The sequence below is a fragment of the Galeopterus variegatus genome, unplaced genomic scaffold (genome assembly GCF_000696425.1).
Source record: "Galeopterus variegatus unplaced genomic scaffold, G_variegatus-3.0.2 Scaffold852, whole genome shotgun sequence".
Classification (NCBI taxonomy): domain Eukaryota; kingdom Metazoa; phylum Chordata; class Mammalia; order Dermoptera; family Cynocephalidae; genus Galeopterus; species Galeopterus variegatus.
The window spans coordinates 13266-36958 of record NW_007726963.1 but is presented as its reverse complement, the minus strand read 5'-3'; the positions used below and the strand labels follow the sequence as shown (position 1 = coordinate 36958).

The 23693-nt window shown below is 37.6% G+C and overlaps 1 protein-coding gene across 1 annotated transcript in view; it reads right to left on the bottom strand.

Moving 5' to 3' along the window:
* Positions 1-11096, bottom strand: part of LOC103590657 (myosin-4) — a 46642-nt gene extending 35546 nt beyond the window's left edge. Inside the window, exons 1-18 of the mRNA XM_008572949.1 lie at positions 10893-11096; positions 10655-10798; positions 10130-10286; positions 9399-9426; positions 9186-9300; positions 8668-8760; positions 8455-8518; positions 8212-8310; positions 7981-8084; positions 6098-6236; positions 5111-5229; positions 4871-5020; positions 4150-4320; positions 2284-2593; positions 1368-1438; positions 714-801; positions 511-628; positions 59-182 (exon numbers count right to left, since the gene is read on the bottom strand). Of these exons, the coding sequence (XP_008571171.1) occupies positions 59-182; positions 511-628; positions 714-801; positions 1368-1438; positions 2284-2593; positions 4150-4320; positions 4871-5020; positions 5111-5229; positions 6098-6236; positions 7981-8084; positions 8212-8310; positions 8455-8518; positions 8668-8760; positions 9186-9300; positions 9399-9426; positions 10130-10286; positions 10655-10798; positions 10893-11096 (2298 nt within the window). The remainder of the gene's footprint in view (positions 1-58; positions 183-510; positions 629-713; positions 802-1367; positions 1439-2283; positions 2594-4149; positions 4321-4870; positions 5021-5110; positions 5230-6097; positions 6237-7980; positions 8085-8211; positions 8311-8454; positions 8519-8667; positions 8761-9185; positions 9301-9398; positions 9427-10129; positions 10287-10654; positions 10799-10892) is intronic.
* Between the last annotated feature and the right edge of the window lie 12597 nt (positions 11097-23693).

The window sequence follows — 23693 nt, the reverse complement described above, 5'->3', positions numbered from 1 at the left end:
CAGGAGAAAGCCCAAAAGTAATGAAATTGTGATAGATAGAGATTTGGGCTGGTGGTACCTTGGTATGACCGAATTTGTACTGGGTGTGGTCAATGTCTATAGACCCTAGCAGTTTCTCAGAAGCCTTCTTGCTATCAATGAACTGACCCTCTGGGATAGCACTTGCATTTAGAATCTTGTATCTGTCAGTATAAAAAGAACATAAAAATGTGGTTTTTCTTTATTGAAAAAGGAAAAGGTAGTAGGACACTTGGTAGCTGTCATTGAAAAGATGACAGATTAAGTTTTGGGAAACAAAATGCCATTAAGAAAATCAAAAAGTGTTTTAAGTGAAAATTGGGAAGATATGATGAAAAACTTATGATAATATAAACTTAACCTTCTTTCTTTTATAATAACATTTCAAATAACTGCATTTCATTTTTCAAAGAATAGTTAAAAATGTTTGAATTATGTAGCAATTTTGATGTAGACTAACATAGTGAAAGGGAAAAATAATGAGACTCAAACCTTTGTTTGAAGTCTGCATAAAGGATTCTGCTCGGGAATCCTTTCCGGCAGATGCGGATGCCTTCCAGCACACCGTTACACCTCAGCTGGTGCAGGACAAGTTCGTGCTCCATGGCACCTAAAAAAAGATGTGTTTTCTATATAACAATCTAAAGGGAAGTCATAGGGGAGGGAGTTTTATTTGGATATCAGAAGTGTCTTACCAGGAGTTTTAGATTCATTGGGGATGATACATCGTACAAAGTGGGGGTGGGTGCTCCTCAAGTTGGTCATCAGCTTATTCAAATTCTCCTGTGGAACCATATAAAAAGTTTTAAAATCATTTCTAGTTGCATCTACATTAGAATCCCTATCAATGATTTATAGTTAATGGTTCCCCCATTTCACATTTCAATGAGCTGTCTCCATGAAAAACAAATCATGATGACCGAGAAGAATTATACATATGCAGTATAGGTAGGAAATTACAAATTATATAGAATCAATCAATTTCAGTTTATTATTCAAGCACTGCCAGTCAGGAAAAATTTGTATTGAAACTTTGGTCATATGGAATGGATGTAATTGAGTACAGTGGTTGCTTTTAAGAAAGGGTTTGATTTCATGCAAAACTTGTTTAATACCAGATATGTTAAATTTGGGGCTTGGGGGAAATGGTTCATTTATCACAAGATTTGATGCAAAGAGATGCACTGTGTGTCTTCTTCTTTTAAAATTTTTTCTGAGGTATTTTTCAGACTTTTTAGTATATTACTACTTTCTTCAGTTTTACCATAGATATCTTAAATTTTTTTTCTGTTATAATAATTTAATTTTTATATGAAAATATTTCTGTGGAATTCAAGAATATACTGTACCCTGAAAAGAGCTGACACTGTCTGGAAAGAAGAACCCTTCTTCTTACCACCTTTCTTTCCACCACCACCCTCTGAGAAATAAAATAGAAAAATTAAAATTATTTGTAAAAGCCTTTTAAGTACTATCCATAGATATTAGGACTGCCAAAATTCCCTTTGGAATTTAAATATGCACTCATTCAGTCACATCATTCCTATACTTATTTCCATCTCTCCTCCCTGAATTGTAGGTCAAGAAAATATAAGCTTTTGCTCACATTATAGGCATTCAGAAAACAACAACAAAAGGATTGTGAGTGAAACGGGTAGATGTAGGTAGGGAGTGGGACTTCTCTGCTCCAATCAGCAATGTCTGTTCCTTGAAGGAAGTGCCCAAGAGACAGTAGCAATGCCCTTTTAGTACCCCAGGGAATAGGTAAAGTTGCATTGTCAGTCCTAAGTAGGTGAGCCTCTGCTCACCTGAGGGAAGTCCTATTTCCTGTTTGCCTGTATTTCCATGTTGTTACTTGCACATCTGGTCTTAGGGCACTGAAGAGAGCAGAACTTCAATTTCCCAAGCACTAGGGCTCTGACAAAGGATTCCCTTATCTTCAAGTTAGCTGGATCCTTGAGGGAACCATTATAGAATGGTAGAAATGAGTTGTACGATCCTGAGCTAGTTGTTTAACCTGTCTAAGTCTCTGTTTTCTCATTGATAAAATGAGGCTGTGGACTAAATGATCTATATATGTCAATTTTAACTCTGAAAGACTATAATTGTAAGGCTGTGTCACAGTTATTAAATATAGTTCCTTTCATTCGACTCATATTGGCTAGTATTCTCAGGTTAGGTTTTGCTAGAGCTATATCCGTCTCTAATAAACAGTATATTTCTATTTTGCAACTGTTGGAATATATTGATGATATTAAAAATTACCTGCTTCAGCAGTTTGTGCCCCAGAGAAGAGGAAAGCCAGCGTCTTCATTCCAGACTTCTGGTACAGCCCAACCACGGTCTCATTCAGGGGGTCCTTGTTCTTGTCAAGCCAGCCAGTGATGTTGTAGTCCACGGTGCCGGCGTAGTGCACCAGCGAGAAGTGGGCCTCAGCCTTGCCTTTGGCAGGCTTGGGCTTCTGGAAGTTGTTGGACTTTCCAAGATGCTGTTCATACAGCTTGTTCTTGAAGGAGGTATCTGTTGCCTTGGGGAACATGCATTCCTCTTCCAGGATGGAGAAGATGCCCATAGGCTGAGAATAGGAAAAAAGGGGTGACAGTAATGAGTCCCTCAGAAAATTAGGCTTCAATGGTTTATGTAGTTGGTAGAAACCTGAAAATACAATGTTTCAAGATAATACTTTGAATGGTAAGTTAAACAGATATAATCCTACTTCGTTGACTCTCCTCTGCTAATGAAATGTGAAACAGTCATGTATCAAGAGCATATGGGAAATATGTTTGCTAGGAAGACTCATAAAAAAAAGTTCATCTGTGCCATTTGGCAAACTTTATGTTCAGTGTATAATATTAAATTCTGGAAGTGCTATTTTAAAACAATTATATATTCCATAAATGTATATATCTGAATACTTCCTTACTGTCAGTTAACTTCCTTCACCTCAAATCCAGGCACGACAAAAGTATGAAAAGAAGAAAGATTGTGTATAATGACTAAAAATGATCTATTTCCAGGAGAAAAGTGCATCTCATGTTGTATCATTAAACCTCTTTGTACTGTAAGCTATAATCCCCACTACTGTGGAGTTAAGTGATGGCAATTTGGTTTTGCTTTCTAAGCAGTTTGACTCTTTTCAGTGGCAAATTTGATATGAAAGACTGAAAAAAAAATTCAACATTGATGATTTCACAAGTTCACAAATTGTCTCCCAAAAACTACTTTGATGATCCAGAAACTGAAATACTAGAGAAGAAAATAAATGCTTTTCCTGAGGATCGTACAATTTTCATGAATAGTAGAGATATTATATCACCAAATTAACATATCTTTTTCCCAAATTGTGCAAACCTAGTCTGTTTTTACACTCTATCTTTCACATTTTTGTGACTTTTGACCTGCATATTTGAAGTTTTCCTAGATGGCAGTTGCATTTATTTCCTCCTTCCCACTGCTTAGGATGGGGTCCACACGTATACTTTGTTGGTATCAAGATACACAAGTAATTCCCAATACACTTTGAAAGTGTTTAATGATCACATGATGAGTTTTAACATAACCAGATATGATGTAACTATTGCTCCACCCCCCTTGGTATTGGGCAATTCAGGGCTCATTTTCTAGGTAAGGTCAGATAGAGGTTTGGTGTTTTTTTCAGTAGTCATCATGAATAGAGAAAGACTTAATGACTGCAACAGTTGAAGGGCTAACTTTCCAACCTTTAAGACATCTTAACATATCCTGCCTTGTTACACATGAAGGAGGATGCATGCACAGTACACCATCAGGGATACACCAGAGTTAATTACAATACTCAGAGGACTAGCTATAATTTTATCCCTTTCTCCCATATGCATGAAGTCATGTAGGAATAAATGTGAAGGAGAATGAAGTTATTAGAAGGATAAATGTGAATCTGAATGTGAGTGTTTTATAATTTTTTTTTACAAAGTACTGTACTTTATTCATGAATAACAGATGACTTGTGACACAGCTGGCAACTGGTCAGTGTACACAAATGTGTCATGAATCACCACTGCCTGTTCTTTGAGAATCAGGATTGTAGTTAAGCATAGGGAGATGGGAAGTTTGATTTTCCTGTGTTTAAGGCCTGAAAAGTCACATGTGAACCTTCTCAATGAGCTCAATGCAGGCAGCCAGGTCCATCCCGAAGTCGATGAACTCCCACTCGATGCCTTCCTTCTTGTACTCCTCCTGCTCCAGCACGAACATATGGTGGTTGAAAAACTGTTGCAGTTTCTCGTTGGTGAAGTTGATGCACAGCTGCTCCAGGCTGTTGAACTATAGGAAAGGATAAATATAGGAAATTACTCATAACTTAAATATTTATATCTACAGAGCAGCTACCAATATTTTCTTATGAATTTCAGGCATTTTGGTTTATTAAATTATAAAACTTCAGATTGTTTTCTTAACTTCTGATATAATTCTAAACAAAGGAGAATTGACTCCTGAAATACTTTGCTTTCCAAGAACTGCATGAAATCATGCATATTAGTCAAAATACTGGTAAATGTGGACTCAAATATTTTCTTAAAGAATTTTAAGAAAATGTTTCATCTGCTTGGATCCAGAATAGATTTTGAATATTTTAACCTCTCAAGGATCATTCTTCGAGACTTCTAGACTTGAAAGAGTAGAATTCTCTCTCTTTTTCTATTTATACCTATTTACTAGCTTTTATATTTATTTGAAGACCCTTTTCAGCAGGAATTATAGGTTGTGCTTTTTGAAAAGTACATTTTGTAAAGATAATTTTGAATGGTGTTAGAAGATCAATCAAATGACTGATGATTTGCACTTGTGAATTTTCTGTCAATTCACTACTTACATCAAAGATCTCAAAGCCAGCAATGTCCAAGACTCCGATAAAGTACTGCCTGGGCTGCTTGGTGTCCAGCTGCTGGTTGATGCGGGTGACCATCCACAGGAACATCTTCTCGTAGATGGCTTTGGCCAGAGCACCCACCGAATTGTACACCTTCACAGATAAAGTCATGTTTGTTGGTGTTGTTAAAGACATGTCATGAAGGCCTGAGAGGTGTGTGATGCATTGAGATCATGCACTTACCTGCTGCACAGTCTGGCCTTTGGTGACATACTCATTGCCGACCTTGACCCTGGGGTAGCACAGGGCTTTGAGCAGGTCAGCAGAGTTCAGACTTGTCAGATAGGCAGCTTTGTCAGCAACTGCATGAACAAGGTGAGAATATTGAAACTGATCATGGCTTACACAATTTAAGAGGTGAGTGATCATGGAAAAAAATGGTTTTGCTCAAAGAGTAATATGTGCAAATGTTGTGAAAACTGTTCATTTGTTCATATTGCTTCAAAATCATTGCCATTGTTTTCACTAAGTTTAGCCATTTCTTGTGATGGTAAATTGGAGCTTGGGGAATGGTGCTCTGTGTGATACACACACACACACACACACACACACACAATTTGGAGGTAATATAATTTTTATTATTATCCAGTATGCATAGTGTTTTTTTTCTTTTTTCTTTTAACTTATATATTGTGCATACTTATGCGGTACAATCTGATATTTTGATACATACATATGTTGCATAATAATTGAGTTAGGGTAGTTAATGTGTCAATCACCACGCATTAATTATTTCTTTGTGGTGAAAACATTCAAAAGCCTCTCCTCTAGTTGTTATGTAATATCTGTATGACATTTAAAATATGGCAAAAGTAGACCAAAGATAAAAATAATTTGAGAAACCCTAACCTAGAGGAGTAGTGACAGGAAAATTCAGATATCTGTTTTTTTCAGTGGGTACACAAATTATTCACTGGAATAAAAAATGTTTTAATCAAATAGAAAATATTAGCTTATAGAAAGTCAATGAAAAATGGAATGGGCAGAAATCACAAATCTCTGCAAATATGCTCAATCATGTAAAACATCAGACAGTTTGTCATTTTCTTCCCCTAATATTTTTTCTCCTCATGAGATAGTTCAAAGAAGGTAAAAACACAGTCCCTGACTCTGAAAAGCTCATGGTGTTGGTTCTGTCAAATGGAAGATATCAACAGGGTGTGGTGGTACCTTCAGTGCCATCTGGCTCAGCCTGCTCTTCCCTTTGCTTTTGCTTGAATTTCATGTTTCCATAATGCATCACGGCCCCAGTGAGCTTGTAGATCGCCACCTTTTCATCAGAGCTGAAACCCAGGATGTCCACAGCACTCTGTCAAGAGAGTTGAATTTACTTACCTCTCAATTATAATCCAGGACACAGGGGCCTGCCTCCTCACTTTTTCCTCATCTTGCCTTGCCTTATATTGGACTAGCACTTTGCCGTTTTCAAAAGGCACACACATCCTTCACTTCTCTGATCCACATAGCAACATCAAGAGATATGTATCAGTCTTTCCATTTGAGTCATATGGACAATAATGATGTTATGTGACTTGCCCACATTCACTCAACCAGGACTCAGACTCATGACTTTTGGTGCCAAGACCAGTGCTTTTATCATTTCTCCGTCTCAGCCTATCCTCGGTCCTCAGGCCCATGCTCCTTGGCTTGGCTGTCCTTGCTGCTTTTCTCCAGTCTCACAAATCTCTCCTTGGCTCCTTCTCCTATGTTGTCCTAGCCTAATACATGATCACAGTCTACCTTCGCACTCTAATGGGCGTCAATGATTCAGGTGGAAAGAGGACATGAGGACAGCAGCAATAGCTCCAGGTATTTCTCCACATTCCTCTCTAATATCAAGCCACAGCTCAGCTGACCATGAGATGCCTGAGACTGAACGCTACCTGCTCATTCATTATTCATGCGGGAAGACACATTTGTGAAAAGAAGAACTTTTTCCACTTTGTGAAATATTTTTGTGTCTTTTTTCTCTGCTGGATTTTGATTGCCTTCTTAATTGCCCATGCTAGGCTTTGAAAAGACTTATAAATGGGGGCAGGCATCAGAGAAGGTAGAAAAAGTATGCTTGTTTACCACTCTTATCTCCTAAGACTCTTTCCCCAGATTATTGCCTCCTAGTTCCAGTTCACTGACTCTACCTATTTACAGAATTTAGACTATTACAGAAATCCTAGAGAAAGACTGCTACATTTTTTTAAACATTTTAGACTAGGGGTCTTTATCAATTTTGGACATATGTACATAAAAAGTTATAGAGAATAAATGCTTATATATAAAGGCACACAAATAGATTATCAACTTCTTGAAAATAGTATTTTAAAAGAAAAAATACTTTTGTAAGCAGCTTTCAACCCTATCTTGGGAATGTTGGAATATTCCTACTGATATTAAAGTTAAAAATAATCAAAGAAGTTTATTCAGAAATTAAAAAGAAAACATGAAATATGTATAAAGTTTATATATAAAGGAAATAAGCCAAAAATTAATAATCCTTTAAAAAAGAGGTGGTGGGGTGTGTGTGAGGGGAAGAATCTGTAGTTTCAAAAGTAAAGGCTCATGGAGTCACAAAAAGAGTGTTTTTGAGGTAGTCAACCCATTTCTTCTAATGCTACATAGGGAGGAGAGGGCTATACCATTAGCCCACAGAGGTTCATTCTAAACAGAGTTTGTGTTTACATCTGACTTTAGAGGAACTGTGGGAATTTCATGTTCTGTTATTTAAAAATGTAAATATATTGTGGCTCTTTCTCAGATTCATGGGTGTAGGGTCTGACATAAAATAGAGGAGAAACATCAATATTGGAGTACAAACATTGGCCAAAAATTAGCCAAGGAATGTCAAAGACCTCACATTTATTACAGGCATTTAAAACTTACTAACACGTGTAGGCAGAAGACATTGAAATGTCCTGTGCCTTTTTCCAGCAGTAAGATAACCTAAAAGATAATATTACCTATTTATAGTCTTTCTGCTAATGCTTTCCCCTCTAATAGAAGAGTGTTGTATACTGGAAAATGAATTTGCTTTTTCCTACTTTGTAGCTATTACTTACATCTGTGGCCATCAACTCTTCCTGGTCATCAATGCTAGGCACAGTAATTTCACCTTGACTGACAAAGGCAAAGTCGTATGGGTTGGTGGTGATCAGAAGCATTTCTGGACACACAGAAAGGAACAATATGTAGACAGAGTTACATCGGTCATCAAAAACATTTTAGAGGGACTTCTTAGACTAAGGGCTGTTATTCTTCCTTGGTAGAAATAAATCAAAGATGCTTCTTACCAATAAGCTCTGGCTTCTTATTGGACATAATTTGATAAAATATGTGGTAACTTCTTTCAGCCTTTAGCTGGAAAGTAACTCGGGACTTCTCTAGCAGATCTGGAAAGTCAGATTAAGCACTTAAGAAAAGGCCCAGTGAAAAATTAAACATTTGAAAATTTCACATGCCATAGATAAGAACAATATTTTCCAATATGCACCCCCAAAGAAAAAATTATCAGTCACTAATATTTATTAACTTACATGTTTCAATATCTGCAGAAGCCAGTTTGCCTGTGGCACCAAAATGTATCCTGATAAATTTACCCTGAAAAAGGCAAAAGAGGGCTTATTGTACATAAAAGGGCAGAAACCGTTTCTTTAGCTATGGACCAAATAAATGGAAAAGATATTGACTCTGTACAGACCGACTGTCAGTGCCGATTCCCAAACAAAAAGGAAGACCAAGAGACTTACAAAGCGAGAAGAGTTGTCATTCCTCACGGTCTTGGCGTTGCCAAAGGCCTCCAGAAGGGGATTGGCACTGATGATTTGATCTTCCAGGGTCCCCTTAAAAGAAATGAGTAAGATAGATAAAGAACCTCTAGAAAAGATGAGTTGTAGTCTACTAAAATCACTTCCCAATGACCTCCTTCCCTTCCGCTTTGCCCCTTCGCAGTATTCTGTAACTTTGCATAAGGCTTTCTAAAGTGAGTGAAAAGGCGTACCATGGGGGAGTGGGACACTGCAGTGATGTGGCCTTTACTTCCGTATCTCTCAGGCCCACTTTTCACTCCTAATAAATGGTTGTGAGAACTTTTGCCTATTAAAGTTGCCATTACATTGCCTATCCATCTCTTTCTCATAAGCCCTTCCGAGAGTTATTTTCCAGATCCTCGTATCACATGCAATTGGTTGCTGTGGTTTTGAAGTACCATCATCAAATTTTAAGAATTCTATTATTTCTTTCCTTCTCATATGAATATCATACCCACCTGCATTTTGCCAGGAGAAGCTTCCTCTTTTTTCTTCTCTCCAGTAATTGCAATTGTTGCAAAGTACTGGATGACACGCTTCGTGTTCACAGTCTTCCCTGCACCAGATTCTCCGCTATCAGGTTCAAACAGAAGAAAAAGTCAGAATCTAAAGCAGTAGTAACCACTGAAATGATCAAAATTCAACAGAAAGAAGGCATGAAATCTACATACGTAATCAGGATTGACTGGTTCTCCCGATCTGTGAAAGAGAAACCGAAGATAATGTTTTAGAAAAAGCACACTTAGCACATAGATTAACACAGTGCTTGTAAACTCGAAATTGTCTTTTAAAACTCTGCACTCACAAAAAAATAACTATAGAAATTTGTGCTTTGCTTTTCACAATATTTAAAAAAAATAAGTAGCAAAAGATGTGCTAATTAATCGCTGTGTTACACTCCTGTTACCTTTAATGTGATGGAATATGAATTCTGTTATTTCACCATTTTATCTATGAGAATATTCTGTCAATATCATGTGAATAATAGCTTTGTGTCCCATTCAGACACCTGGTTTTACAGTTCAAAATTCTGTCATGTGATTAGTGTCCAATCCAAAGTTTTGTATAGTGCTTGTGATAACTTGTCACTATGAGATTTCAAACCTTACTTTTTAGGAGAGATGATGTATTAGCTATAATTAAAATGCAGAGTTGATGTCTAAATTCGGTTAATTTTGAGCTGGAATTAAAATTATTTAATTTTGGTTTTGCGTAGAAATCAAAGTAAAATTTCTTGTATTTTGGGGATTGGTACATTTTATTCTAAATATATTTCCCTAATCTTATTATGGCTATTAGCATGAACATGAAATGTTATGCTTGACCTGGTCCTATGTGTTCTATGTTATTTAGTATACAAATATTTTACAAATTGCTACAGAAACTGTAATTATGGACTCACCAGTCAGCATGAACTGATAGGCGTTGTCAGAGATGGAGAAGATGTGGGGTGGGGCCTCCTGGCGCTTTTTGCCTCGGTAGGCCGTCACCACCTCGGGGTTGTACACTGGCAGCCACTTGTAGGGGTTGACGGTGACACAGAAGAGGCCTGAGTAGGTCTGTGGGAAAGGATAGGGCTGCTCAATCAGCAATCACCTCATTAATCTACCATGGAAATACAACTCTAAGGGCAAGGGAGAGGGACTTGCATTCTGTGTTAGTTCCCCTAAGGCTTAATTATTTTATTTATTTGTTGCCTCCCTCTGTCATCTGCTGCACGAAATGCTTCAGTTTTCCAACCAATTCAGTTGATCAGATAGCTTTCCACATGTACATTTTCAAATACATCAGAATCTACAACACTAATCAAACGATTGGTCTTAAGAGAATATTGCAATAGCAAAATCTGGAGATAAAGTCCTTAATTTGTTAAGCTAACACAGTAAGTACGTGGAGCTAGTGAAAATAATGTGAAAGGAGCACTCACGTAGATCATCCAGGCTGCATAGCGCTCTTTGAGGTTATACAGCACAGCAGGCTCGTGCAGGTGAGTCATCATGGCCATGTCCTCGATCTTGTCAAATTTGGGAGGGTTCATGGAGAAGACTTGATCATCCTTGACTGTGACAGTCTGTTAAGTAACAAAAGAAGGAGCCAGTGGATATCGAACTAAGTTGTAGATAGAATCAATTATATACCCCCTGTTTGTTTTTTTTTTTACTTACAGCTCCGGCTTCAGTCTTGACTGTCACCTTCCCCGCTTCCCTGCTTTGCACTGTTGCTTTCACATAGGACTCCTTAGCATCCACCACAAAGACAGAATTCTTGGCATCAAAAGGCTTGTTCTGAGCTTCAATTCGCTCCTTTTCAGACTTTCGGAGGTAAGGAGCAGCCTCCCCAAAAACGGCCATGTCGGCATCGGAACTCATGGCTGCGGGTTATTGATGTACCTAGAGGAAGAAACAAGCCAGACGGTAACTTGGGGTTGGGGTGGAGAACTGTCCTGTTGATTTCACTCTGATGTGCTGTATTTTCCGTGCTTGTTTTGTCACCCCTGCCTTTAGGGAACCTTCCTGTGTGCTATGTCAAGGTGCTGAGAGATCAGCTCATTGATTTGAAAGCCCTATGTTGGTAGCTTAATTCTGGTGACATTTCAAGCCTTCATTCCATCCTCTCTGTTTTAAACCTTAACTGAGAAATTGGGAAGAATTAATTCAATCATCAAAGTTTGTGATGCTCCAGGTGTGTTCAGAATCTTTTCTTTTTCTGCTTGCTTTTCTTTCATTTCCTTTTTTCCAAACCCCACCCCCCTTTTTTTTAAAATTGTGATGAAACAAAGAAATAAAAATAACTATTTCCCATGGCTTTATAATCTAAATGAACCTATTTTACAAATTCAAATGTTTGGGCAAATTTTCCTTAAAATTGGATGTAAAAATTATTAAAATTGGATGTGAAAGTGTACATCTGTTCTTTCAGGACGTAAGTCCAGGTTGAAAATACCTAATAAGCACAAATAAACTCATAGTTGACTGACAGGTATTAGAAAAGTAAAGGGAAAAATAAGTACAATTGAAAGCTGAAAATCTAACAAATGATTTTGTTCTAAGTCAAAATTAAGTCTCTTTTATCAGTTTTAAAATTGTGTGAAAGTCAGTAGTGTTATCTAAACAAAAAATAACTTTAAAATGTTCTTAAAAAAAACATCTAAATTTTTGATAAAATTCCATAGTGATTGTACATTTTTAGTGTATGTTTCTCTTTGTTTTTCACTGGATTTCAGCATAACAGTTTTTTTTAAAAAATCTGATTCTTATTGTTTTAAGTTTATGTATCTGTCTCTTTCCCTCCCACTTTCTTTTTAAAAATACCAGTCTTCTAAATATTTCTTCTGAAATTATAGTCAATATAAAGTTTCAAGCCCAAATGAGCTTAACATTTTTCCCCATTGATAAATTAATTATGAGAATATAAAATAAGTCCTGTTGTCCTGATGACAAAGTCAGGATTAGTGACCAGAATAAAAGAAGGTGACTCTGTGGAGTGGGAAGACAGATGGCTTGTGCGAAGCAGTGTCTTGTTTGCCAACACCAGCAACACAAGGACAACCACATCTCATGTCTCAGATCAGTAGTTTCCCAAGTCGTGGGTCACAAGCCCCCAAGCAACTCAGGTTTGTTGGAGGAGGTCCGTGAATCCACCCACACAGCGATAATTGCCTTAAGTTCAAACAAGCAGCATTTCCTCATAAACAGTATGTTTTCTGTTCTTTTCTAAATGAATATAGCTGCTGCATTAAATAGAAACTTGTTCAAAATAATCGTTGAAGGTATAGTAGGTTTTTATCATTATGTATATTCTTTACATAATACTAAAAGTACATCTCTCAATACATATAGTTGGGGGAGGTCCATTAAATGTTTTGATTCTGTGGAGTGGTCCTTGGAAATCCCTTATATAGATCCTAGACAGCAAAGCTGGAAGGACATTAAGCAGTCATCTGGAACCCAGCCTCCTCATTTTACTGATGAAGAAACTAAGCCCTGAAAGGTAAAGGGTCATTCAGTGTCACAGAGGTGCTAAGTGGCGGTGCTGGGCCATGAGCCCTGTTCTCCTAAATTCAGATGCAGGGCTAATTCCACTGCAACACACTGTATTTCTAAGTACGCAAAAGCTAACTGGCTTGACCCAGGCAACTAGAATCAGTGAAAATCCTGGATTGACACCTAGAAATTTTGACTTCCAGGTCAACACATCATTGATTTTACCATGTGGTCTCTCTCATAGGTCCTTATTAGTTAAGTTGGAGTAGTAGTAGTTCACATTAAATATTACATGTGATTGTTGCATCTCTCTGAAGTTCTAACAACATGTGAAAGAGGAGTTTCATTAAATTTTGTTCAGTTCAATGACCTAAAAAGTCAAAATATTATGAGAAGCCATTTTTAAAGCACAGCTGCTCCTTGTATCTTATTCTCAGTTCTAAACTAGGATATAAAATGGTAGCTTATTAAGATGCAGCAATATAGAGATGTCTTTGTTCTTTAGGGTGTAATAATAAATTACTCTTACCTCTTGTGTTACCAGATGAAGAAGGTGGCAGTCTCAAAGCAGACACTGCTGTTGAAAGAAAAAACAAAGAGGACATGCAAGTCTTTTAAAAAAAATCTAATCACAAAATGCTAGTAACTCCATTGCGTACAATATCATCCTTAGGAACGTTGGAAAGAAAAATTGAAATTTGGGAAATAGTAGCCATTGCCCTTAAATAAAAAATCATATCAGCAGGAGTGTAAAACTAGCCAAATGTTCTTCCATGTATACATACCTTTAAGAATTTTGAGGAAGGATGGGACAGAGGCATTTCAGCTCCACTTTTATAGAGACCATTCTGCAAACACAGCAGCCACCTCAGCTGTCCTAGCTGGGGACCTATTTGGCAAATCCTTTTTTGGCAATCTCTTTGCATAATATTCACTGACTCTGGCTGTGAATGGATATAATTAGAAATATTTTTTGTCACCTATAAATAATTTGACAGAGGACGATCTAGGGTTCTTCAGAGGCATTTGATAGGGGATGGGGATTCAGGGCTTCCAAGGCTGTTTCTCCAGCTTGGCTGTTGTATCATTCATCACAGAATTCAAGGCCAGGTTCCCAGTTACTTTCCTGCCTATAAAATTGGTCCAGCAGAATGAGCCTGTTGGGAGGGGTTTAGGACTAAATGATGTGTTAGTGCTTAGAAGTGTTAAGGAGTCTGGAATGAATTTTAGAACTGACACTGTGATTGGAAGCAGCAAGTGATGCATATTAGCATGGAAAATTCCTAGCTGGGTTATGGAGTTTAGAAAGACTGATGATAGATTCTTTTAGAGTCTTAACATCTAAACATGAAGAAGAAAGAGAATTCTCATATTAGCAGTGGTGATGGACCAGTGGCAGAGGCATAGGGGTTTAGAATAGATAAAAGCACTTCTGTTCCTTTTCTGGAAGACTTGCCATGGATATCTCCATTTCATATGTTTTCACTGAGGGGGCAACAGCGTGCTGTATGATGTTGCATACATGTTTCCACTGCAAAATGGAAGGAGACACAAACAGGCATTCCTAGTTCATGGGCAAACCCTCGTGGCTAGCTGTAGTTCTAATAAGGTGCGTACTGCATATTTTTATTTAGGGTGGGAGGGAAAACGTGGTACCTACAACACTCTCCCTGTGGATTGAGAAAATGGGTGGACCATCACATATGCCATAATACTCATAAATTGGATTTTGGTGATTTTGTCAAATGCACAGCTGTTGCTGATATGACAGGAAATCTACCTACTATAAGTGTGTCCCTAAGATCTGGCGTATTTTCAACTAACTGCTGGTTTAAATTACTGATTAATGAGATCGTTGTTTTTATAATCCTATTGATTTGGAATTTCTCTTTAACATATTGATAGATTGAATCTTTTATACTTTTAAAATTTGTTTTAATACAACACTAAGAAATAGGTGGTCAGGCTTTTTTTTTTTTTAATTTCCATGGAAATGACAGAAGTCTAGTGACTTATCCAAAGTGTTAGGCCATCAAGGTGTGGTTTTTCTCCAAGATTTTCACAACTCATTTATTTTTACTTCTTTTGGAACTTAAGGAACAAGGTAGCAACTATCATGGACCTCCAGGAGTAGATCAGAGAACCTTGTAGAGCTTGGACAAAGAGAAAAGAGAAGCAATGCTGCATGACGGAGGAGATATTTCCCTTAAACTTGCTTCTCTAAGGGTTGTATAAATAGAAGTACCAGAAATTAATACTATGCATTCTTGTATTTGTCTGGTTCTTTATGATTAGATATGGGTGGGACAGATGGCTTCAATCTAAATTAAAAGAGTTATTCTGTATGCTGTATTTAAGCAGTCTAGACAAAAGATACTCTCTGGCATTTTCCGTCATTATCCTCACAGGAAATGTGAGGCTTCTATGATCTTGTACTTCTTTATCTATTAAAAACATAACTCTTGGGCTGGCCAGTTAGCTCACTTGGTAGAGCATGGTGTTAATAACAACAAGGTAAAGGGTTTGGATCTCCATACCTGCCAGGTGCCAAAAACCCCCAAATCAAAAAACAAGAACAAAAACACGCAGACAAACAAACCACATACTTATGGTGGAAATCTAATACTACTTTCCACCTTACAAGGTTATATAAATTAAATTAGATTTTATATATAATTATATATGTGAGATTCTATATACTTAATCTCATTTAATTTATACACATACATATATGTAAAATGTTTAGGACTGTGTCACCAGGGGTTGCTGAGGGAAACATTTCTTAATGATAAAAGTCACAATGGCATACTGACACTTCTAATATATCTAGGAAGTTAAAGTAGTAGTAAAGGGCTAAAGGATAGATGTTGCTTATGAAATGTCCAATGAGCAAGATTATTTTTTTTGTTGTTATTTTTTCTTATGTAAATTTTGTTAAAAAGCTAGCAGTGGGACCTAGGCTGGAAATGTTCGTGTCCTAATTTCTGTGGTGTCCGGCATGGCAGCATGACATCAATAAAACCCCTTGAGATTTAGCATGTCAGATTGGTGTTTGTTTTCTTTTGAAATTCTCTGAAACTCCAAAGGGTTATTACTACTGAAAAAAGGTTGTATATTTATTTTTAAGTCAGCTATTTATTGCACTCTATACAGTTGTCATTCCATCGTGTGGTTACAGTCATTCATTCACTCATTTGTTCAATACATATTTATTGAATGTCTGTTATATGTCAGCTACTGTTCTAACACAGGGGATACTGCAAAAACTGGCAAAACCCATGCCCTCGTGGCATTGTCAGTCAACAGGGGAGAATATCCACAGCTAAATAAACAAGTAAATATATAGTTTGTTAGATGGTAGTAAGTACTGAAAGGAACAATGAAGCAGAGTAAGGGGGAAGGGGAATATTGAACCAAGGTGTGTGATCTGGGTGGACTTCTATATTAAGGTGACATTTGAGTAGAAGTCTGAGAGAATTGAAGGAGCAAGCCGTATGGATATTTGGAAGAAGAGTATTCCAGATAGAGGGAACAGAAAGTGCAAAGGTCCTGAGGCAGGAGTACAACTGAAGTGCTCAATTTGTGACAATGTGGGTGAACCTGGAGGACATTATGTTAAGTAAAATAAGCTAGGTACAGAAAAACAAACACCACATGATCTCACTTATAAATGGAATCTAAGAATGTTGAACTCACAGAAGCAGAGACTAGGGGCCGGCCCGGTGGCGCACTGGATGGTGCGCCGCTTGGGAAGCGCGGCGGCGCTCCCGCCTGAGGGTTCGGATCCCACATACAGACCGGTTCCTGCTCACTGGCTGAGCGAGGCACGGGAGCAACACCGAGGGTTGCAATCCCGTTGCCGGTCCCCGGTCCGGTACGGGGGCAACACTGAGGGTTGCAATCCGTTGCCGGACATGGAAAAAGACAAAAGACAAAAAAAAAAAAAAAAAAGAAGCAGAGACTAGAAATCTGGTTACCAGGGGCTGAGGCTTGGGGAGGGAATTGAGGAGATGTTAGTCAAAGGATATAAACTTTCAGTCAGACAGTAGAAATAAGTTCAAGAGATCTTTTGCACAGCACGGTGGCTATAGTTAATAACAACATATTGTACAGTTGAAAATTGCTAAGAGAGTAGATTTTGTTTTCCCACCACAATAAAATGATAAGCGTATGAGATAATGCATATGTTAATTAGCTTGAGTTAGCCATTCCACCATGTATGTATATTTTAAAACATTGTGTTGAGCACCATGATATACGTTAAATATATGTAAATATGTGCAATTTTTATCTGTCAGTTTAAAAAAAAAAGCAGCAAGGAAGCCTATAACAGGAGCAAAGTGGGCAAAGGTGAGAGTGGCAGGAGATGAGGTAGGGAAGGCCAGATAATGTAGGACCTGGTGGGACAATGTAGGGATTTGGGTTTTTCATTTGAGTGAGATGGGGAGCTGGTAAGAATTTTTTAAAAAGGAGCAATGTAATCTGATTGAAGATTTAAAAGAACCACTCTGGTTTCTGTGTTGAGTGTAGACTACAGACAGAAAGAGTTGGCCAAAAGTAGGTAACAGGACTGAGAGTACGTAGGCATTGCCACAATGCAGATGGAATATAATGATGGCTGGGACCATTGTCCAGTTACTACAGCTGCCTAACAAATTACCCCAAATGTAGAGGCTTAAAACAACTATTTTATTATGCACATGGATTCTGTGAGTCAGGAGTTTGGAATTTGGAAAGGACCCAGCAGTCTTTGTTTTGCAATATCTGAGGCTCCTGAGAACACAAATCTTGGGGTGATTCAACAGCTAAGGGCAAATATTTTGTCTCACGATAAAGGTTAGAAAAAAAAAAGGATTATCGAGAAAGGTAGCTAATAAATGAAGTAGTATCTGGAGGCAGATGTAGATTCAAAACAGGAGAGACTAAGCATAGTGTTAAAAGATGGGAGGGATTAGCATATTTGTGTTGATGAGATGGATCCTATAGAGTTAGACAAATTGAAGAGGCAAGAGAGAAGATGAAGGGAGAGAACTGATGACGGGAGAGAAGGCAAGAGGGGCTAGAATCCAGAGGTGCAATGGAGGGGTTGGACTCTGATGGGAGCACGGACACTTTGTGTATTAGGAAAGAGTGAAGGCAAGATCCAGGTTAGTTGATAGATTAGTTGGTAAGAAGATGAGGAACTCTTATTTGCTTGCTTCTGTTTTCTCAATGAAGTGTGAGGCAAGGTCATTGGTTGAGAGTGAGGGCAGTGGAGGAGATGTAGTAGGCAAAGAGGAGATGTAAAGTGTTTATTTTGGAGAGTGATAGGTGTCCCACACTTGCCCAGAGTATTGAGTTGTGATCATGAAGTTAAAGTGAGACCAGTTTAGTGAAACTGTTTCTTTTCCAGCAACTTCAGTTGCTTGGATGTGGCCAAAGAAAAGGTGAGTAGTTGAGTTTAACCAAGGTGAGACTTTGTCAGGCAAATGCAAAATAGGGAGAGAGAGGCAAGGGAGCTAAGAATCTTTTCAAGTGAGTAATTATAATATCGCATCACGAAATTTAAGCTTAGATAAGGAAGGAAGTGACAATATAAGGGGAAATATCAGAACAATGAGAAAGTGGTGGGGGTCGGTGGATAGGAGGCCTTAATGATGTCAGAGAATTGCAGGGAGGGGAAATCTGGAGTAGGCGAGCTGGAAGAAGACGAAGGATTGGATAGAGATGGATTGGAATAAATTCCACTTGGTTGTGTTTTGTAATTCTTTTTATACACTGTTAAATTTGATTTACTAATACTTTGTTGATAATTTTTGCATCTATCTGTGAGAGATACTGGTCTGTAGTTTTCCTTTCTTTTAATGTCTTAATTTGATTTTGGTATGGAGTCATGCTGGGCTCATTAGAATAAGTTAGAAATATTCCCTGTGCTTATATTTTCTTGAAGATATTGTGGAGAATTGGTATTATTTCTTCCTTAAATATTGGGTTGAATTCACCAGTGAAACCATGTAAATCTGGTGCTTTTACAGGGGGAGGGGTGGGGAGGTGATTAATTACTGATTCAATTTCCTTAATAGGCATAGGCCTATTCAGATTATCTATTTGTCCTTGTGTAAGTTTTTGTAATTTATACAGGGAATGAATGGGATGCTGGAAATCGAAGTTTTTGAGAAGGCCCAGATATTGATGATGTTTAGTTCAAGGATGACTATGTGCCAAATTCAAACTACTCCCCAGAGGTAATTTTTTATACATACTAACATTTTTCTGTGCACACTCATATAGTATATACGTTTATACAAATGGGATACTGATGGTATTCAACTTGATTTTTTTCCCCTTTGCCTCGTTATAATGTATTTTGAGCTTCTTTCCATATTAGTACTCATTCATTTAATTGGCATTTATTGAGCAGACGTACAACAGTTTAAAAACCAAAGTCCTTGCTCTGATGGAATTTACATTTTGATGGGAGGGGATAGTGGAGACAATAAACTCCTAAAAATACTTAAAGAAGAATTTTATGTTCCAAGCGCTAAACTATGGAAAGTATAGAGTAATGAGGTAGAGATTGACAAGGTTAGGGGACCACATTTGGTATGGTGAACTGGGGTAGTCTTCTTTGAGCTGTGACCTGAATAACATGAAAGAATTAGCCATGCAAAAATCTGAATGAAGAGTGTTTCAGGTAGGGAAAATTGTGAGGAAGTAAGAAAAAAATATATATATTGACTGTCTACTACAAGCTATGTGTATATCTAAGCATTTGCTTCATTTTATCCTCATGCAAACCTAGGGTAGAAAGTACTATTATTGCTGTTTGCTGGAAAGGAATCAAGCTATGGTCTGGTTAAGTAAATTGCTCAGGCCCACATAGCTGGTGTGTGGTAGAATCAGTGTTCGGGTCAGGCAGTGTTTCCCCAGAGACAATTATCTAGCCACTAGCTTTTAACCTCTGAGGTCCCTTCCAAATCAAAAATTATGTATTAGGCAACTTTCTCTGGGAGGAGGACTTTTATATTAAAATCATGTTTACTTTTAGGGTTTTTTTTTTTTCTGTTTGAGTTTTGGGTATGGCACTAAGATACCTTTAGACTAAAAAATAAGTACCAGGAAGTGTTGCCGTCCCTGTTGATAGCTGGCATCGTCTACAGAATTGGAACTAGAGGTAGAAAGAGAATATATTCCCAAATGGTGGGATATCAATGAGAGATAACTGTAAAGAGGTAAGAGGCAGTTGTGTATGGAAAATGGAGTAAATGTTTTCATTTTCATGTACTAGTTGTTTGTGAGTACTTTGGATATCTATAAATTTTACTGTGTAAACAGTTGCCTGTTGGTTTTGAAAGTGTTGAAACTATGAGAAAAGACTTAAAAACTAATTTTTTCATACATATATGTTGTAGTTGAGGAAAGTTCAGAAGTAAAATATGAATAAATATAACTATTTTTTCTTTAAATGAGTAAAACAAACTTATCAATCCAAAATCTTGAGCAATAGGAGAGAGAAGATAGGGTGCAATAATGGAAGGTAAAAGACTAGACAGGATACAATAACTGAATGGGAGAGATAAGAGAGGATGGAATAGCTGGATGGGAAGTATAAGACAGGATGCAGTAAATGGGAAAGAGAAATAAGACAGGATAACTGAAATGGAATGATAAGACAGGATGCACTAAATGAGCAGGAGAGGTAAGAGATGATGAAATAACTGAAGAGGAAAGGTAAGACAGGATGGAATAACTGGACAGGTGAGATAAGACGGGATGCAATAAGTGAAATTGAGAGGGATAAAATAGGATGAAATAAAAGAACAAGAGGGATAAAAATGGATGCAATATTTGGACTGGAAAGTTGAGACAGGATGCAATAACTCAACTGGAGAGATAATCAGGATGGAATAACTCAACAGGAGAGGTAAGACAAGAAGCAATAACTGAACAGGAGGAAGTATTAAGTAATTGCTCTAGAAAGGTTCTCTTTCTTACTAGGGAAGGCTTCTTAGAGCTGGTAACCTTGAAGGATAGATAGGGTGAACTTGCAAAGAGGAGGAAGAAGTGTTGCAGTCAGAGGCAACAAGAACAAGGAAAATATGACTGTGATATTAAAATATGGGGAAAGAAACATTTAGGTCATCCTGGGTGTCATAGAACTTGTAAGAGTGGGTGCTTTGACTCCTAAAAAAGTCATGAAAAGAGGTAACATTTGAGCTGAGACCTAAATAATGTGTAAACATTTGCCAAATGGACAAGAGTTGGAGGGCATGCAGACAGCTTACAGTACAAGGTTTGGAAACATTCATTCACTCATAGTTTCAAAATATAGTTGTTGAGCATGTACTCTGTGCAAGGCACAATGCCAAGCTGAGGGATATAGGGATAAACAAGTAAGACCCCAAACCTACACTCATGTAGCTTACATTTTAATGAGGTAGAAAGACATTATTTGTTTATAGTTATAGTAAGTAATAAGTGAAAATAGTCTAGGAAGGTTTTCCTAAAGAAGTGAAATTTGAGGTGCGACTTGAAGGATGAATAGGACTTTGCTAGTCAAAGTGTGGAGGTGAGAAGTGAGAAAGAGTTCTTGAAGCCGAGGGAACAACACTTGCTAAGTCTCTGATGTGAGAAGGCTCATAGTATATTCATGGAACTGAAAGGAGGTCAGTGCAACTCAAACATAAAGAGGGATGAAGAAAGAATTTTAATTCTTTTTTATGGCAGAGTAGTATTCCATTGAATATACATACCACATTTTTCTTATCCAGTCATCTGTTGATAGACATTTAGGCTGACTCCAACTCTTGGTTATAATAAATAGAGCTGTGATAAACATGGGATTGAGTTATCCCTTCGACATGATGAATTCCATTCCTTTGGGTATGTACCCAGCAATGGGATTGCTGGATTGTATGGCAGTTCTATATGTAGTTGTTTGAGGAACCTCCATACTGTTTTTCATAATGGCTGCACTAATTTACAGTCCCACCAAGAGTGTAGGAAGTTTCCTTTTTCTCCACATCCTCACCAGCATTTGTTATTCCCTGTCTTTTTGATAATTGCCAGTCTAACTGGGGTGTGATGATATCTCAGGATTTGATTTGCATTTCCCTGATGCTGAGTGATGTTGAGCATTTTTTATGCATGTGTTGGCCATTTGTATGTTTTTGTATGAAAAATGCCCATTCAGCTCCTTTGCCCATTTTTTAATTAGGTTACTTGCTTTCTTACTGTTGAGTTGTTTGAGTTCTTTGTATATTCTGACTATTAATCCCTCGTCAGATGCATAGTTTGCAAATATTTTCTCCCATTCTGTAGGTTGTCTTTTCACTCTGTTGATTATTGCCTTTGCTGTACAGAAGCTTTTTAATTTGATATAATCCCATTTGTTTATGTTTTCTTTTGTTGTCTGTTCTTTTGAAGTCTTATTCATAAAGTCTTTGCCCAGTCCTGTATCCTGAAGTGTTTCCCCTGTTTCTTTTAGGAGTTTTATAGTTTCAGGTTTTGAGTTTAAGTCTTTAATCCATTTTGAGTTGATTTTGGTATATGGCAAGAGGTTTTTCTAAATTTGGATTTCTAGTTTTCTCAGCACCTTTTAGTGAAAAGGCAGTCTTTTCCCCAATGTGTGTTCTTGCTGCCTTTGTCAAAGATCATTGGCTGTAAGTAAGTGGGTTGATTTCTGGGTTCTCAATTCTGGTCCATTGAGCCATGTGTCTTTTTTATGCCAGTACCATGCTGTTTTGGTTACTATAATTTTGAAGTATAGTTTGAAATCAAAGAGTGTTATGCCTCCAGCTTTATTTTTTTTACTCAGGATTGCTTTGGCTATTTGGGATCTTTTGTCATTCCATATGAATGTTAGGATTGTTTTTTCTCTTTCTGTGAAGAACGTCATTGGTATTTTGATGGTGATTGCATTGAGCCTGTAGATCACTTTGGGTAGTATGGAAATTTTCACAATGTTAATTCTTCCAATCCAAAAGCATGGAATATCTTTCTATTTTTTTGTGTCCCCTTTAATAAATACTGCATGTCCTCACTCGTAAGTGGGAGCTAAAATAAAGAAAGAAAATAAGGAAGAAAGGAGGGAAAGAAAAACTACAATAATACACTGAATTAAAAAAAAGAGAGAGAGAACAGAATTGTGGTTATTAGAGGTGGGAAAGAGGGAGGGAGAGAGGGGTTAGCAAGAAATCAGTTAAGGGTCACAAAGATTGATTATGTTTGGTAACCATGAGCATACTAATTATACTGATTTGAACACCAAATATTGCACACTTGTGTTGATATTAAATTATGTATCCCACAAATATATATAACCAATTATCTTTCAATAAAAAAATAGAAAAATAAAGAGGGAAGAGGAGAGTGTATCACAAGGTGAAGTTTGCAGGGTGAGCAAGGGCCATCTTTAGGATTTTGGCCTTTATGCTAAAAGCAAAGGGATGGTTTTCAGCTAGAGAGTGATGTGATCAGATTCTTGTATTTAAAAAGATTGCTTTGGCTTCAGTTAGAATGGTTTAGACTTGGGAAGGAAGAGTAGGTGTATGGAAGACCAAGCACTAGCAGTAGTTTGCATGAGGAAGATGGCAGCAAAAAAAAAGAGAGAAGTCAATGGTCTTGAAAGATGTTTAAGTGTAATAAGAAAGAACTTGATGGTTGATTGGATATGGAAATGAAGGACATGCCGATTTCAAGGCTGATTCCTAGATATTTAGCTTGAGCAACTGAGTGGATAGTGTTGCCCTCCACAGTGATGTTCGGAGCCATAGAGCCTGGATGTTGCCTAAGAGCCTGCCTGCCTGTCCGGAGCCAAAGAGCCCGCCCAGTTATTGCCTCGAGGCCTCAGAGCCTTGTTTGCTGTTATCTTCTGTCCCTTACCCTCCTGTGCACTATGGGTGTAGATAACTTTGCAACTTGCCATAGATAACAGAGAATTTTCCATTTACCGGAACAACCCGCACTGTGGTTTTCTAAGTAAACAATCTGCTGAATAATTAC